Raw genomic sequence first — 16,008 nt, forward strand, 5'->3', positions numbered from 1 at the left:
TGTTCGATTGTTATTTTGAATTTTCACTACCGAATTTTACTTGCCATGGGAAACGACAAAAAACAGACGTGTTTAATGATTCTCCTTATTGGAGAAAATGTTGTTCGTAAATGTAAGTGCCTATTGTTGTCATGGGAAATATCGAAGTAGAAATCAGGCGTAAACATGATAAAACGTTTCTTTTCTTAAACGTTCAGCATATCGACTGGGCTTCATACAAAACTTGTAAAAGAAGTGTAGAGGAAGTTAAAGAAACCTAATGCCTTTATTAAGAATAATTTAATAATATTTATTAGAATTACCTACATCTATATTTCAGCCCGAAGGCTTTCTAACTCCAAATAACAGCAACATTAACTTATCCTTGATATTAAAAGTATTAAAAGGATTAAAGTTGGAGGATATCAAACATCTGCTCATTTTCCTTATATTAAGACTTAGATCAAGGTATTTTATCTCCTAGAGTTCTAATATTATAATGCAAATTATATTTTCACTTATGGATACTGCTTTAATTAATTAATTAATTAAATTTTGCGCTGTTTTATCAATTATCAATTCTGTTGTGATGGTCATTGCAATATTATCAACAAAGAGAATTCTTGATTTTGTTTGGTTCCTTTGTGTATTCTTTTATTCTGTGACTGTAGTTATTTGGATAGAAGAAGGTATCTGGGCCACTCGAGGGCATATATTAGGACTGGGAAGGGTAGGGAATTATTGAGAGGACATTGGATTGTTGGCGTTGGTGACACTACTGTTTATATCTTACAGTAGCTGTGGGAAATCTTTTATATAAGGTTAAAAGTTATATATGATAAAAGGTTTCTATTTTTAAACTTTCAGCAGGTGGTATGTGCTTCATACAAAATTCAAAACTTGTAGACGAATAGTTGGAATTTAAAGAAACTGTCGCAGCTACTATAATGAAATGAGAAAAAGATTACCTACTACTATTATTACTATTACTATTAGGTAGATAATAATCAATAAATTCATTTAACAATATTATGAGCGCCAATAAATAACTGTTACATCACTATTTATTATATTTAAACTTACTTTTGGATTTGGTAGTTCTCCGCTTTGTAAACTCGCCATATAGCATCGTAGTCTGAATTGTTCACAATGCAGTCGCTCCAGATTTTCTTCCCACTGCATTACTTGATTCGATAATTGCTGGCGAGCGTCCATTTCCACTACTACCGATTGCTGCATCTCCGCCATATGTTTCAGTTTGTAATCCTGTAGTAAATGCATACAATAACCGTTAAAATTAACGCTAAATCCTGCTGGTGATAATTTTACCGTTTCTATTGCTTTTTCTAATCTGAATATTTCCTCTTGGAGAAGATGGAGCGTACCGGTCTTTCCTCTATGACGTGCGAACGCGGCAGCACACGCGCTGTGGATGCTGTTAACCCAATTTTCTAACTCAATCTGAAAAATGTTAAATTGTCGATGTTAACGTGAATATAAAAACAAATATTTCAAATATTTTTTATATTTTTCGTTCTGTAATCGATGTTAATATCTTGAAGCCCGTAGAGAAGGTCGATCTTAGAGCTCCACGTGGCTGATTGATCGATATTAATATTCGATTCATCATCAGTTTTTTGGATTTATCAATGTCGACATATGTTATATGTTCCATAAGAATACAAAGAAATATACTTATTTGTTTTATATGGGGATACATTTCGGTGAAATATATATTTAAAAAAAAATAATGTATACATATATAAAAACTTAGGCGATTTACAATGCATAAGACATAAGATTTCACATTAACTGAACAATTTTTTTCTAAAAATTGTACACTGTTTTTCGATACACAATCTTCCAAATGTGATGTTTGCGCAGAAATGAAAAACACAATTCCTTCTATTATATATATATTGTCCTTATAAACTTTGTTAAGCTATTGTTGAGCTTCAGTAGTATGTTTCAACATCATAAGGTAATATTTACTTAACTTATGGAATTCTTTTTAATCATTGTATCTAAGACTACAAAGTTTGTGTTAATAATGTAATTTTTATATTATCTAATTAATATAATTCGAATGACTTGTTGAAATATTGGCACGTATTTGTTGCTTATAGTTATCTACTTCTCAATCAATATGCTGCTGTTGAAGTCGCAGGACTTCAAACATTCTTCACTAAATATCTTAATCTTGTTCATGAACTGTTGTATTTTCCACCCAAAAGGTCGATTTCGTCACAGAGGCCTGTGAGAAATTCATTCATTTTTCATTTTACCGACATGCAGACCTGTACAGCTATTGTAACCTGCGTCTTTGAATTTGTTCTTCAATTGTGTACTGAGTGAGGTATCTTAAATGAATGACTTCACTTCTAATATGATCGTAGAGAAACATGTAGAATTAAGCATCTCATTTATGTGTTTATGTTTTTTATATTTTAAATATAATTGATGTCAGTGTGCGCTATAAGCATTTCTAAATAATTTGAACGAATATTAAATAGCCACTTTAATGCCACATGTATCAGAGAATATCCTTTCTTTGTATTTCATGTACATTTTCTAGAATATATAGTTTAATTTTGAGTATATTGATGAGATATTATTCAAACTGGTTTGAATTTTGATTAAATCGTTTGTTAATTGCTGTTTGTATCCACAGTGAGAAAGAATCTATATGGCAAATGCCCGATTCTTTTGCAAACTTGTGGGAATAAATGTACTTTAAGGTTTTGAGAGTGAATAAGCTCGAGACAATTACAAACTTATCATAGTTGAGTTACCAAGATGTAGTAATCTATTTTCTCGGTGAGATTTAGATAAGCCGAATTTCTTAGTTATCAGCGACAGAAAGATCTCAAAAATTAGTTGTTACAGTGCTGACATATTCACAATTATAACCATCCAAAGCATTGGGAAATATTTTTTTTTAGGAATAAATAAATAACTGGTAACATGTCTGAGAACCTGTCATTAAAATTTCGTTAAATGATTAAGGAAATATCATAAAATTATGCATAATTGTGCTTGTCATGGTTGACTTTTAATCTCGGTTATGTTAGTTTTCTCTACATTGCTATAAACAAGCTTGAATTGAAAAATAGAAAGCAGAAACTAAATAAAATAATAGAAGACAATTAGAAAGTTTAATTTATTGATTTAAATATTACTGATAAAACCTAACAACTTTGTGTTCTCACAATGACTATTTTACACATGCTTAGTATCATTCTAATTACAAACTCTAAACTCTAAAAGAGCACTCGACTTGTATGAAAATTAAATTACGGAGATGGAGGATTTCCTCTACCAGTAATCTCGAAATCGTTGAATATCTACTTACTGACTGAAATCCGTACAGTCGGAAGGAATAATATGGGGATATATCAGGGATATTATATAATAATGATCTTTAACGGGAGATATATCTCTTATATGGGGAAGATAGGCTATAAATAACGAGAAAATAATTGACAAAATATATGATAACATTTAGGCTGGGAAAGATAAATTTAACCACTTTAAGAACATCATATTGAACAATGATTTAGGGAGCCTTGTTAAAATAAAAACATCATAAATATATAATTGTTATAATAGTGATTTGATTTAAATAATTAAAAATTAGAGTTTGATTTATTCCGCTCTACAGTAGAAATGTATTGCTAATAATTTGTTACAGACTTATATATTTATGTGTACTTATTTCATAACATGTACAATAACAATTATATTGATTGATGTTAGAGTCTGACATCTATAAACTTGAGCTTGAATTGTTTCAAATTCGATGTTTAAGGTTAATTCTGCGTTTTTCTTTTTTGATATTGTGTTGAAAATAAATGGAAGGTGAATTAATTATTTTAATACTTCGGTGGTGAAATCGATCTTTTGGTTGGAACATGCAACAAGCAACTCCTAAAAGGCACGGATCAAGATCAAAGACATTTGAAAGATGGAAGGCTAAAAGTACTCAAGGCTATAACGGTTATGACTGACCAATGACCAATAGTGGGGAAACTTGCCGGAGAATGTTTGAAATTATGGATGGGATTAACGATGATGTTGAAGTTGCGTTGGCAGCAGTCAGTTCACACGTTAAATCTAAGTTTTTCTCAGCACATTAGTTTTTACGTTTGAAATCGCCTTTTTTGAATCGTTATATATAAGTTTGTTATAGAACTGATAACACAAGTATACACGGTTTTGGAACTGAGCAACCAAAAAAAATTAGGGGTGGTGGCGAGTTCTAATTAGCTCAGCCCAATCAAACAGTTTATAAAATTGGTTCTAGTTCTTTATATATTCACTAAATTGTAGTATTTTTGACCCTTAATGGCAATTTACTGATTTTAAAAGTATAGATTAGAAGTGAACATATATTAAACTGAATATTTTGTACTGCCTGGGATCTGTTTCACGCATTAGGGTACGACAGTGATCGGTCATCATGGCCTCGTTCCAAAATCCTTGGCGTTGCCTTTAGATTTTTGGCTATATTCTGGTGTAGCCGTTATCCTTGCCGACCGCTCGTGTCACCGAAGTTTTGTGGGAAAAATCAAGATCTGAATTCAGAAAATCTTTCTTGAGAGACATTCGAGCACCAAACTTGTAGTAATTTTGCAACAAATTGTCAATTATGTACTTGTGTGCAATAATTTGTGATTAACGAGAAAGTTGTAAAGAACACAATGAAAGGATACCCATGCTACAGCTTCATCAGGCATTAAACATTTTATTAAATCTTGCGTTAGTCATTAATTATAGAATCTCAGGTCTGACAAATATTCTTATACTGATTTTTGTGGCTATGTGCGAACACGAAAATTAGAATTCACAGAGCGGAGGCTTAGGACATGAAATAGCGTTAATAATCCTTCTTATCTGCTGGTTCCTACGAAAGGAAAAAATATGCTCAGCCTAAACTACTAACTACTAAAACCGTAGGTTATAGCCAGAATGTTTAGAGTTAAACAAGAAGAAACTTAGTCTACAATAAAATAAGCTAAAGCAGGTGTACCACAAGGAAGTGTACTGGGGCCAATGCTTTATCTACTCTACACTTATAATATACCACAAATGGAGAAAATTACGGTGGCTACATTTGCTGATGATACTGCTATTATAGCTGTCGGAAACAATAGTGAAGAAGCCACACGAAAATTACAACAGGCAGTGACAATATAAATAATTGGACACAAGCTTGGAAAATAAAAATTAACGAAAGTAAATCTGTACATGTGCAGTTCACCTACAATCAGACCGTACAAGCATCAATAACATTTAATAATACTATCATTCCATATAGCAACAATGCTAAATATCTCGGAATCAATCTTGATGCAAAACTTCGCTGGAAGGAACATATAAAAAAGAAGTGGAATTGAAATATAGGAAAATGTAATGGCTAATTGGAAGAAAAACCACAATAATCAGTACGTAAGAAGTTGCTATTATATAAGCAAATACTGAAACCTATATGGACATACAGAGTTCAATTTTGGGAATTTTCTGCAAAGAGTAACATAAACAAAATACAAATTTTTCAGAGCAAAGTCCTGAGATGTATTGTGGGTGCACCCAAATACTACGGGACTGACTACCTACATCGAGACCTTCAGGTACCCACAGCCAGTCAAGAAATCAAGAGAATTGCAAGGGGGCATGAGGAAAGACTCCATTCTCATGAGAATATTTAAGTATTGCAACTTTTGGATACCACCAGGGCAGGATACAGACTCAAAAGACCATCTGATCTTGTGTAGTGTTGTGTAGTGAGGTGCAGTTAATAAAAAATACAGCAGTGACATGTATAAACATTATTTCACCAGAGACTGAGATAGGGCCGATGGGTTCTCCTAATTATATACCTGGATTTAAGTTATCATAAAGACAAATTGTGTGTTTTTGTTTGTATCTTGATCTGATTGATGGTATTAGGTTTGTTCTTTTTATTAAACTGAATCCCTAAAAGTTAGGTTAGAATAAAATTACCCACGGTTTCAACAATTATATTTTCAGTAATTTATTTAGATTTTATAAATTGATCTATATAACAATTTTTTATCCTTTATTTATGATAAAATTATCGGAGATTTAGATTTAGGTCGATCAAATATTCTCGGCGATTATTTGTCATAATTATCGAATTTATGTTTTCATGTAAATGCAGTAGCGGCAAATTAATTACTACTGCACGTTAAACAAGTGGGTGCATATTACCTGACAAGGCGCTTGGAAGAGATAGGCGTCACCGAACGCCGTGCTGAGACAGAATATGAAGTCCCGCTTGGGATGTTCCGGGATCGGTTGCATAATGGCTCCATCCACGATAATTAGATGTTTCGGAGCGGCCTCCACGCTTCTGCCTTCTCTAGAGTCGCACGGATAGAACAGTAGCGTCGTCCCCTTCAGACACACCCAATAACCTTTCCATCCCCGTTTCCGGGCCAGTTCGATCTGGTGTTTCTTGCGTAACAGCCATTTCTTTACACTGAGGAATCTGCAAAAAAAAGGAATACATTGAAGTTGTTTCCTAGGCTAGATTTTTTTACTATAATAGCTGGCGTTGGTCATACATCTTTCAATTGTAGTTTTACCCGAACTCATCTAAGAAATACAGTTATAAATACAGTAATAATACAACATTCATCATGTGTGGGGCGTTTTCTTCTGCTTAAGAATATTACTTTAAGAGGATATGTCAAAATATGCGGATATATAGCTGTTTCACTGATGCGACATAAAAAAACCGAACTTTTTTTAAATGTTACAGCAATATAATGGAGCCAGGTCTGGAAAGCACAACAGGTGCGATAAAATCTCCCGTGCAAGAGATTTCATCACTTTTTCGATTGCTTTTGCTGTATGATACGCGTTGTTGTACAGCAAAATAATCTCATCCTGCCTTTGAGCATATTGTGGATACTTTCTGATAAATGCACATTTAAAATTGATCATTAGAAATGTACAGTTTTTACAGTTAATTTTCTTTCATTATTTTTTTCTCTAACGATCAAAATTAAGGCAGACATCAGGCAGATAAAGCTGCCAAGGTGTTCTGTATCTGATGAAAAGGCCTGTTATAAAACAATACACCAAAAGTCTATATAAATAGAATTTTAGAAAACCCTATGTTTCATTTTATTTTAAGGAATTAAAAGTTAGTTTCACAGATGTGTTTCAAGACTCACAAAGGTCTTTAGGGATGAACATGAAGGAGAATACTATTAGAATTTAAATAGTGTGGTATTATTGTTTTGCATTATTATTCTGCGTGATATGAATCTTATTTAGAACAAAGTTTTATTTAATCTATAATAGCTTTGGAAGATAAATTTATTACCGATTAAATAAACACATTAACCCAAAGTAAGAAAGTGTCTAAAGTTAAGATAAATATGAGGCAGCCGAAACCCAAGAAATCCGAAACCGAAGTATATTTAAATTTAAGTTTTGGAATCGACTTTAACCTATATATTTCAGGAACTTGGGGCGCCCGCAGCGTACTGAGTTTCGCCAAGGCGGGATACGAATCCGCGAGTTTTATCTTTGGGATGTCAAATACCGTTGTCAGGTTTGGCATGAACATTTAACTATTCGCAGGTATGGTACATATGTTGTTAAACTTTAGATTACTTGATGTTTGGAAGCAATTATAGCTTTTCCGCTTTCCTAAAATTTTTGAGTACTACTCGCTACATATATGTAAATTCGGCAACTCAAAATATATAAACAAATATTTTAGGACTTATTTTCTCCAACTCTTATACGGCATATTATTAGTCGTTTTTGATGTATGTAAATTTGGTAGCGCTGTACCCGCAAAATGCCGATAGAGAAATTTTAAATGGGCAGATCTCTAAATTTTATATCTAAAAGTGAGCTTGTTAAATCACTATTAACCGAAGCTATTTAATTTTAAGCAGCGTTGCTTAAGATTTTATGTTATTTTCGGTTACCCCCGTATTTTGGGAACTATTAGAGTTATGAAAACTTTAAAACTATTAAGAATAGTATGATTATGAAAAGTTACATTACAACAAATTAATGAGATAACAATGATTAACAAAATTTGAGAATAACAAGAATCATATAGACTCTGTGTTTTCCAGATATTTAGATTTTCGCCAGCAGATTTTGATATACTTTGATGCTTGGTGAAGAGAGAACAGCTAAGAAAAATTGTTCTTCCTTAAGAACTGAGAGTAATTAATATGGTTCTGACGACATAATATATCATTTTACTAGAGGTTATTCTAAGGTTTATTAAGATTTTTCAGAAAATTTTAGTAGTATTTAGTATGAATCATTTCAGTTTTGTTAGTAAGTGCATTTCTAACAAAAAACACTAACCTAAGAATATTGCAGGTAAAAGATACGTTAATTTGTACACCAAGTGTTAAAATGAATGTTGCAAAGAATATAAACAATTATAAATAGCTTCATAGATGCTTAATTCATTATTTATTGGTAAGTTATTAGTTTTCATGTAGGACATGAAAGACAAAAGAGAAAGAAGTAGATGAATGAAAATTATAGGAGGAAAATTAAAGAGAGTTACCCACAAGGGTGAGATTGCAGATTTACATAAAATACAGAAAATAATAGCTAATAATAATAGCTACTCTTATAAAGATCGAAGAGTGGGATAAATAAGCAAAGATCTATGCAACTTTATTTACAAAATTTACTTAAAGAAATTATTCTTTTAGTCACCCTCGTGTATTTATTATTTTTCAATATAATATATATTAGGTAATAAATATGGATAAAAGATAAATGTTATATGAATATATAATTGAAGTAATGAAAGTATGCATAAGTTAAAATGAAACTAATTACATAATTTGTATAATATAAGAAATTATGAATGGCTACCATTTTAAAGAATTGATAAATATTAAGGTGATTAACGGTTAATGCATATTAAATAAAATGCAATTTTATAGAATAATTTAAAAAGGTTAGTGACTATTAGTTTTTGAGATGGTTTGCATATTTTTTAATGTTTTTTACATACAGGCATATTATTGCAATTACTTATACTCTAACTTGTAAATTAATAGTTAGAATGGCATGGAATATTAACAAAAACATTGAAGGGTATTATCCAAAAACCATATAGTTCTGTCAACTACACATCAGATCAGAGCTTTACTGAATTGATCTATAATAAGCACTGTATACAATTAAAAATACAAGTAGAGAAATAAAACTTATAAGCTAAAAATTATAATTTATTGAGAAATAATATATACAAAATTTTGGTAAAGTTAATAATAAACTCCCCCTTATATGAGATTTTAAAAATAATGAATATGTTTCGAGCTCACAAATAAAAAAGTACCCGCAAAATACAAACATGATTTGGTAAATAATCAATTAGCTCTTATTTATAAAAGGTGATTCGTATGCCTGTAAATTATGAAATGCGTAGGCGGTAAAATATGAATTTTTTAATTAACTTTAAAACTCTTTAATTTTAATGAAAGGAAGTGGAATCTTGTTGAACGGTATTGTCGATTTTATTCACGTGATTAAATACTTGTTCACGTTTAAAATAAAACATAATCAAATCGAGCAACCAGGGACACGCAATATATAGCATATGTTATATTGTAAAAAAATAAAAAGACACACTATGCCTCCGGTTTTTTCATATTATGTTTTCATATTGATACTTGGCCATGTTGCCATATTTATGCCAAATTCTTTAATACACACAAAACAAAACACTGGTGACAATAATTTGGCAATACTGGACGGGCTATGTAATCAATCAACTGTGTGCGTTTTAATTCTCCGTAAACTAGACATAAAAAGAAACGAATTTTCAATAATAAAAATAGTCTAGATAAAAACACTTTTGTTATATTGGGCTACTCTCATCTAATTTTAAAAATTTAGCTTCTTAATTTTTTATGTTTAAGTTCTTTTCCAACATAATAAATTATCCAGATCAAACGATCTATAAAAAGCTACTATAAAACCTCTAGAACGTAATTAAGTAAAACTGTATCATTTAATTTTTAAATGTATATAAAAAATATTGAAATGTCAATTAAGTATTATCTCATTCTTCTAAAGAAAATCGAATGTTCGTGTGGTACTGGTATAAATAAAGCACTCTAAATTCATACTCTATATTAATACGTTTAACAACTTATATGTTTTAAAAACTTCTGGTACAAAAATACAAAAAGATAGCTAGAAAAACAAGTTGATAATGAACATGTTTATCTTTAAATTTAATCAGTTCGGTTCATTGTATTCTTCAATTGCGTATTGATCAATAAATGGAATAGTAGAGAAGCACTTGAAGTTTCAAACATTTTTATGGTAATCGTTTCCAATTTCTAAAGTGTCAGTCTCCTTTGTTCGTCAAACATTAATATACATTTTCTACAAAACATTACAACTGGGAGCAATATCTTGCAAGTTCGAATCTCCATTACATTATATTTTTTATTATAATAAAAGATCGACATAAGAAAATTGAGTTGTTACTAGCAGAGAACATTAATTTATAGAAAATATTTTTATTCGAGAATATTGCATTGTATTTTTGGGCTTTGTTGTTTTATAAAAACACTACATTACGTGTAATGTGATATTTTTGAAACTTGTTTCCCTAAAACCTCGTATTTGTGTCATGTGTCAGTCAAAATGGAAAAATGGTAGCAGCTGCTATGTATGCGGAATAATAACTTTTAGTAATGCGACTTTAAAAATGGCTGCTATGGGGCTTTGCGTGGTAATGGGAACAAAATGCACAAATGTCTGTTAAAGGAAATTCAATGAATGTTAACGTTTACATATTTTTTTAATTATTCTTATATTAACTGTAAATTTGATCGTAATACTTTTTTATTCGGACGCATATAATTCTAATTAAAATATCCACCTCTGCTTTGCTTGGGAGAAACCCATTCACAGAAATAATTGTGAATGAGTTAGAAAAGGGATAAATATTGATGATAAAGTAAGATATCTTAATACTATTTCTTTGTAATATTAATTTTTTTCGACATAAAATTAACACATTTTAATATATTCGGATAGGTTAAATTATGCCATTACTTGTTATTGTACATTATAATTTACAGATTCATTTATACTATAATCGGTCCCTATTGTGTATTGTAAGACTCTATAAAGTAGAAAGTAGAAAAAACTTCAAGAATAAAAAAGGTCGAAATATAAGAACTGTTCTTATATTGAGTTACTTTGCTCTAAAATTAAATAAAGAGGCTTTGATTTTTATATTTAAATCTCTTTTCCAACATAATAAATTATCCAGATCAAAGATCTATATATAGATACTATAAAACTTCGATAATGGAAATGTAATCGATTAAAAATGTACCATTTAGAAATTAAATGAAGAATATAATAAGAAGTATTAAAATATCAATTAATGTTTTTTCTTTTACTTAATCGTAGAGTATTTTTATTTTGTTAAGAGCTTAGTCTAATAAATGAATAAAAAATTACTCACTTTGATTAGAAATAATACTACATTACGATTTTATGCATATGGGGCCATCCTAACCTTCGTAAATCTAGCCTAGCAGCGCTAATCTTCAAACGATATGTCAACATTTCATGGTAGTGTAGCGTTTATTTGTTAACATTGCTTAGATTAGTGAAAAATATTTACAGAAACAAATGAGAATGAGAGAGAAAGAGAATTGCCTGATGAATATTGATGGTAAAATAAGACATTTCAATAATGTTCTTTCATTATATCTTTAACTGGTGTAGTATCATGTAACTTAGGATATTAAGACTGTTAGTATTCCGTATTCAATTGTTATACTGAAAATATTTGTTTTGGCTTAATTTTTGGCTAATGATGATATTGATTGTTTATAATAATCGTTGCAAATGGAATAATATCATCAGATTTGAACAGAATGACTCTAATAACTTAACCAGGTAATATTTATTAATAAAACATCTGCTATTTACTTCTATTTTCTTGCTTTAATATTTTATGACTGTGAAATCTAATATATTACATAATAGATAATTTAATATCGTTCCTTCTTAGTTATACAGCAATAGAGAGGTACAGAGAGATCTGGTGTGATATTACTTGAAATTTTAAACAAACAGTGTTAACTGTTAATGATGGAAAATACAACGTATCTCAACAGAAAATTTATGTTTAATGTTGTTACTCATAAAAGTACCAAATTTGGAAATTTATTTTTTTTAAATAATATCGTCCAAAAGTTAATCGAAAAATTATGGGCTGGTAATTCCTCGAGCTGACATCACATAAGGCTATTTTAGGCAATTTTGGATTCTTTGGATTTTTTATACTTCAATAACCGAAGTTCTGTTTATTTACATGTCCATTAAGATGAAATATATGTAGACAGGATGTTGGCAAAGTCCAACGGTATATTATTTTTTTTACAACTTAATATATAGACCATATTTATTTAATTCGCTTTTGTACTTATCATTATTTTAAGATTACGATGGTTTTTTTGTTAAGCAAATTTGAGCACATTCCCAGCTAGAAAACAATTGCAGTGTAGGCAATACCATCAACAGAATATAAGGTTCCGGAGCTGGAATGTTCCACGTATAAAGGGACGCAGACAAAGAAACATATTTTTCTATTCGTTTTTATTACCATACTAATTAAAATAAAGTACAACTCGATTTTGTAGGTTCGTTTAATAGAGTTTTTTCGTGAATTGATACGTAGTTTTAACATGATAATACATTTTCTTTAGCACTAAATAATAAAAACGGCATTTTTTCATTGACTTTCAGGAATCCAAAAAAAAAATTGCAGATGGTTATTCTATTTTTGATGAAAATATTTTCTCTAATTCCGACAAACATTTTAGCTAGCTTGCCTAGGTATATTTATCTCTCAATGGCTGAAGACCGACTTTATGACTGGTTTCGTTAAAATCATGTTATTGTATTATGTTATTGTATTAACTGCTTTTGAATCTTTAAGCTTCGAAAGACAAAATCTCTTTAAACATAGCAGCACAACAAAATTTCTTAGCGATGTTTTCGTTATTGTCCATGATTCTGAATATTATCCAGTGGTTTTTCTTATGTATATCTGTATTTTCTACTTTTCACATTCTTACTTTGTTTTACGATAGATACAAACCGATGGAGCTGAAATATCTAGTTTCTTTAATTCCTCTATTTAAACTATAATGACCACTGCACTTTTTTTAAAACAAAAATAAACAATCACAAACCAAAATAAATTGGAAAATCATAAAAAAGTGCAGTAAAGTTCAGTTTAGTTTACCTCAGGGTAGTTGTCGATAAGACTTATACATTTTAATCAATAAACACGTCACTCAAAGCTTTGTAAAAAGATTTACAATGTGTAATTTTACAAACTCAAGTTAATTAATAATTTATTATTGTAACTTGGAGATATAAATATTTGTAAGAAAAAAATATGAGATACATTAAAAGGAATAATAAGTAATTCATTATATAATATTCTAAAAATATGATATTAAAAATTAACTGTCTTGTGAATAATACATGAGATCTTATTTTTAATGGTACTTGTATCACTTTCATTTTAATTTTATATAAATACCTTTTTGTATATTTAGGCGAATGAAAACAACAAATAATTTAATAAAATATGAAATAAGGATTTTTGAATATCCAAAGAAACTTATATTTAGGTTTATATTTGATTAAGTGAAAGAATTAATTATTTTTGTGATATTCAAAAAGTTTTTATAGACGATTTAACAGAACGAATATTGAAAGTCTACAAACATCGACGTAAAATGTCACTAATATTGATATTGATGCTTCGAGAATTGCTTACGATATAGTTCTCTTTGTAGAGACGGTTGAGAAAATAGAAACATTACAGCCAACACCAAAATCAAACTCTCCTAAACTCTTATTTTGCCTATTCTTCTCTTATAACTTCTTTATAAATTTGAATATTCTTGTATCATGTACTCTTGAAGAAATATTCTATATATTTGGCTTCGGTATCGTAGTAGAAATTAAGAAGTTATTATATGATCAAGCCACAGCCGAAGAACATATTAAATATGTAGATTATAGTGACTTAGATATATTTGTCAAATACAATTTTAAGAAACAAAATCCATTTAGTCTTGTTTGACATAATTGACTCTTGAAACGAAGCTTCATTGATAAAAGATGAATAGATGACCTGAAGAATAGAAGGTTAATAGAACTCGAAGCCAGTTCGAATGTTCGAAGCTCTGCCTCAAAAACATAAACGTATATGATAAAAAGCACATTTTTCATTTAGTTAAATATTTAGAAATATTAAGCATCAGCTTATGAATGACAATGGCTTATCAACGACAGTTAGTGGTTAAAATTCGAAGTATTGTTAAATAACCTATCCTAACTACTACCAAAGTCTCGCGCTTCATTGGTTTTAGAGGCAGAAAGAAGAGTTTTCAGTTGCATATTGTAACTGGTAATTAATAGTGTATTTATTACAACAATCCCAAGCCTAAAAAGTCATGGGTTAGTTCAAGAGTCTACATCCTCATGGTCATTAGCAAGATGTAGTCTATTACGAGTTGTTAAAACTGATTGTGTAAAAAGTTACATAAATATTATAGAAAACGATTAAAAATATTTTTAAAATGAAAAAATGCCTACACACTTTACCCGATTTGTTTAAATTTCCATGTTCATATATTAAATTTGATACAAGCATGATATTATATGAAATGTCACAAAATGAATGTCAGAAATAAATGACAATAAAGATTAAATCAGACAGTTTTAATTCATTACATGTAATTAGGTCGAAAAATGTATCGGCAAATATCTGATCGTTATTAGCCTTTTTGTGAGAGAACCATAAATAAAATGCCAGTCCGAACAGAACGGATTAATATGATGCAAATAGCCATCATTTTTAATAGGGCGACATTGATTATATCAGAGAAATAAGTTTCCATTTATAAATTTTGTAGTGAAAATTTTCCATTATATTACAGAAAATATCAGAATTTTTCATTATATTAAATATTATAACATTTAAATACTGATAGATCTGAATTATATTAGTAACAAGAAATTAATTTAAGTATAATTAACTTTGTCACTTAATATATATAATTTGAAATGTTTTTCCTCGGTAATTATCTAGAGCCCTGTTTATTTTAGAAATTAATTACAGATGTTAATTGACCTATTGTCAAGTTATGACGTAAAATTGCTAAAAGTTTTTGCTTTACCTTTTCGAAATATTCGATATTGTTTGGAATAATTTTGTTTCGTCTACTATCGTTGGTTAGTATAGTATGTCGTAAAAATCCTTTATTTTGAATACTATTTATGATAGATCAATATGTGCTGCTCAGTGCGTTATTGATCGAAAACAAAAACACTCATCAGAAGAAACAAAGTCAGGTAAATAGAGCGGATGGGTTAGAATATTCTGTTTTAGCATGTATGTATACATTTTAATGACCTTAAGAAGGAAATACGTTTGAAACTAAATATATAACAACATCACATGAGAATTCAGATTAATTTGGGTGGTCAATTTCTCGTTTTCAAATACTTTAGGCCTTCCTTTATGTTTTTTGCTTTGCCGCCACATTTAACATTCTTAAACTTTTAAATCATTCTCAGCTATATTCTTAGATGTAGCACAAGCATTCGATAAGGTTTGGCATGAAGGCCTTGTTCATAAACTACAGAAAATACTACCAAAACAACACACCGAATTATTAAAATCATACAATACAACCAGAATGTTTAGAGTCAAACAAGAAGAAGTTTACTCTACAATAAAAGGAGCTAAAGCAGGTGTACCACAAGGAAGTGTACTGGGACCAATGCTTTATCTACTTTACACTTGTGATATACCACAAATGGAAAATATCACGATGGCTACATTTGCTGTTGATACTGCGATTATAGCTGTCGGAGACAATAGTGAGGAAGCCTCACGGAAATTACAACAGGCAAGGGACAATATAAATAATCGGACACAACCTTGGAAAA

At 29.9% G+C, this 16,008-nt stretch overlaps 1 protein-coding gene across 3 annotated transcripts in view; it reads right to left on the bottom strand.

Moving 5' to 3' along the window:
* The window catches only part of sif (guanine nucleotide exchange factor still life), a 293,884-nt gene that overhangs the window by 39,333 nt on the left and 238,543 nt on the right, over window positions 1-16,008 (bottom strand). For all 3 annotated transcript variants that reach the window (XM_076399197.1, XM_076399196.1, XM_076399195.1), the window contains exons 17-19: window positions 6,211-6,490; window positions 1,309-1,440; window positions 1,063-1,245 (exon numbers count right to left, since the gene is read on the bottom strand). In XM_076399197.1, the coding sequence (XP_076255312.1) occupies window positions 1,063-1,245; window positions 1,309-1,440; window positions 6,211-6,490 (595 nt within the window). The remainder of the gene's footprint in view (window positions 1-1,062; window positions 1,246-1,308; window positions 1,441-6,210; window positions 6,491-16,008) is intronic.

The sequence above is a fragment of the Rhynchophorus ferrugineus genome, unplaced genomic scaffold (genome assembly GCF_030347505.1).
Source record: "Rhynchophorus ferrugineus isolate W39M unplaced genomic scaffold, kcgeb_rfMv2 rfM3, whole genome shotgun sequence".
Taxonomy (NCBI): domain Eukaryota; kingdom Metazoa; phylum Arthropoda; class Insecta; order Coleoptera; family Curculionidae; genus Rhynchophorus; species Rhynchophorus ferrugineus.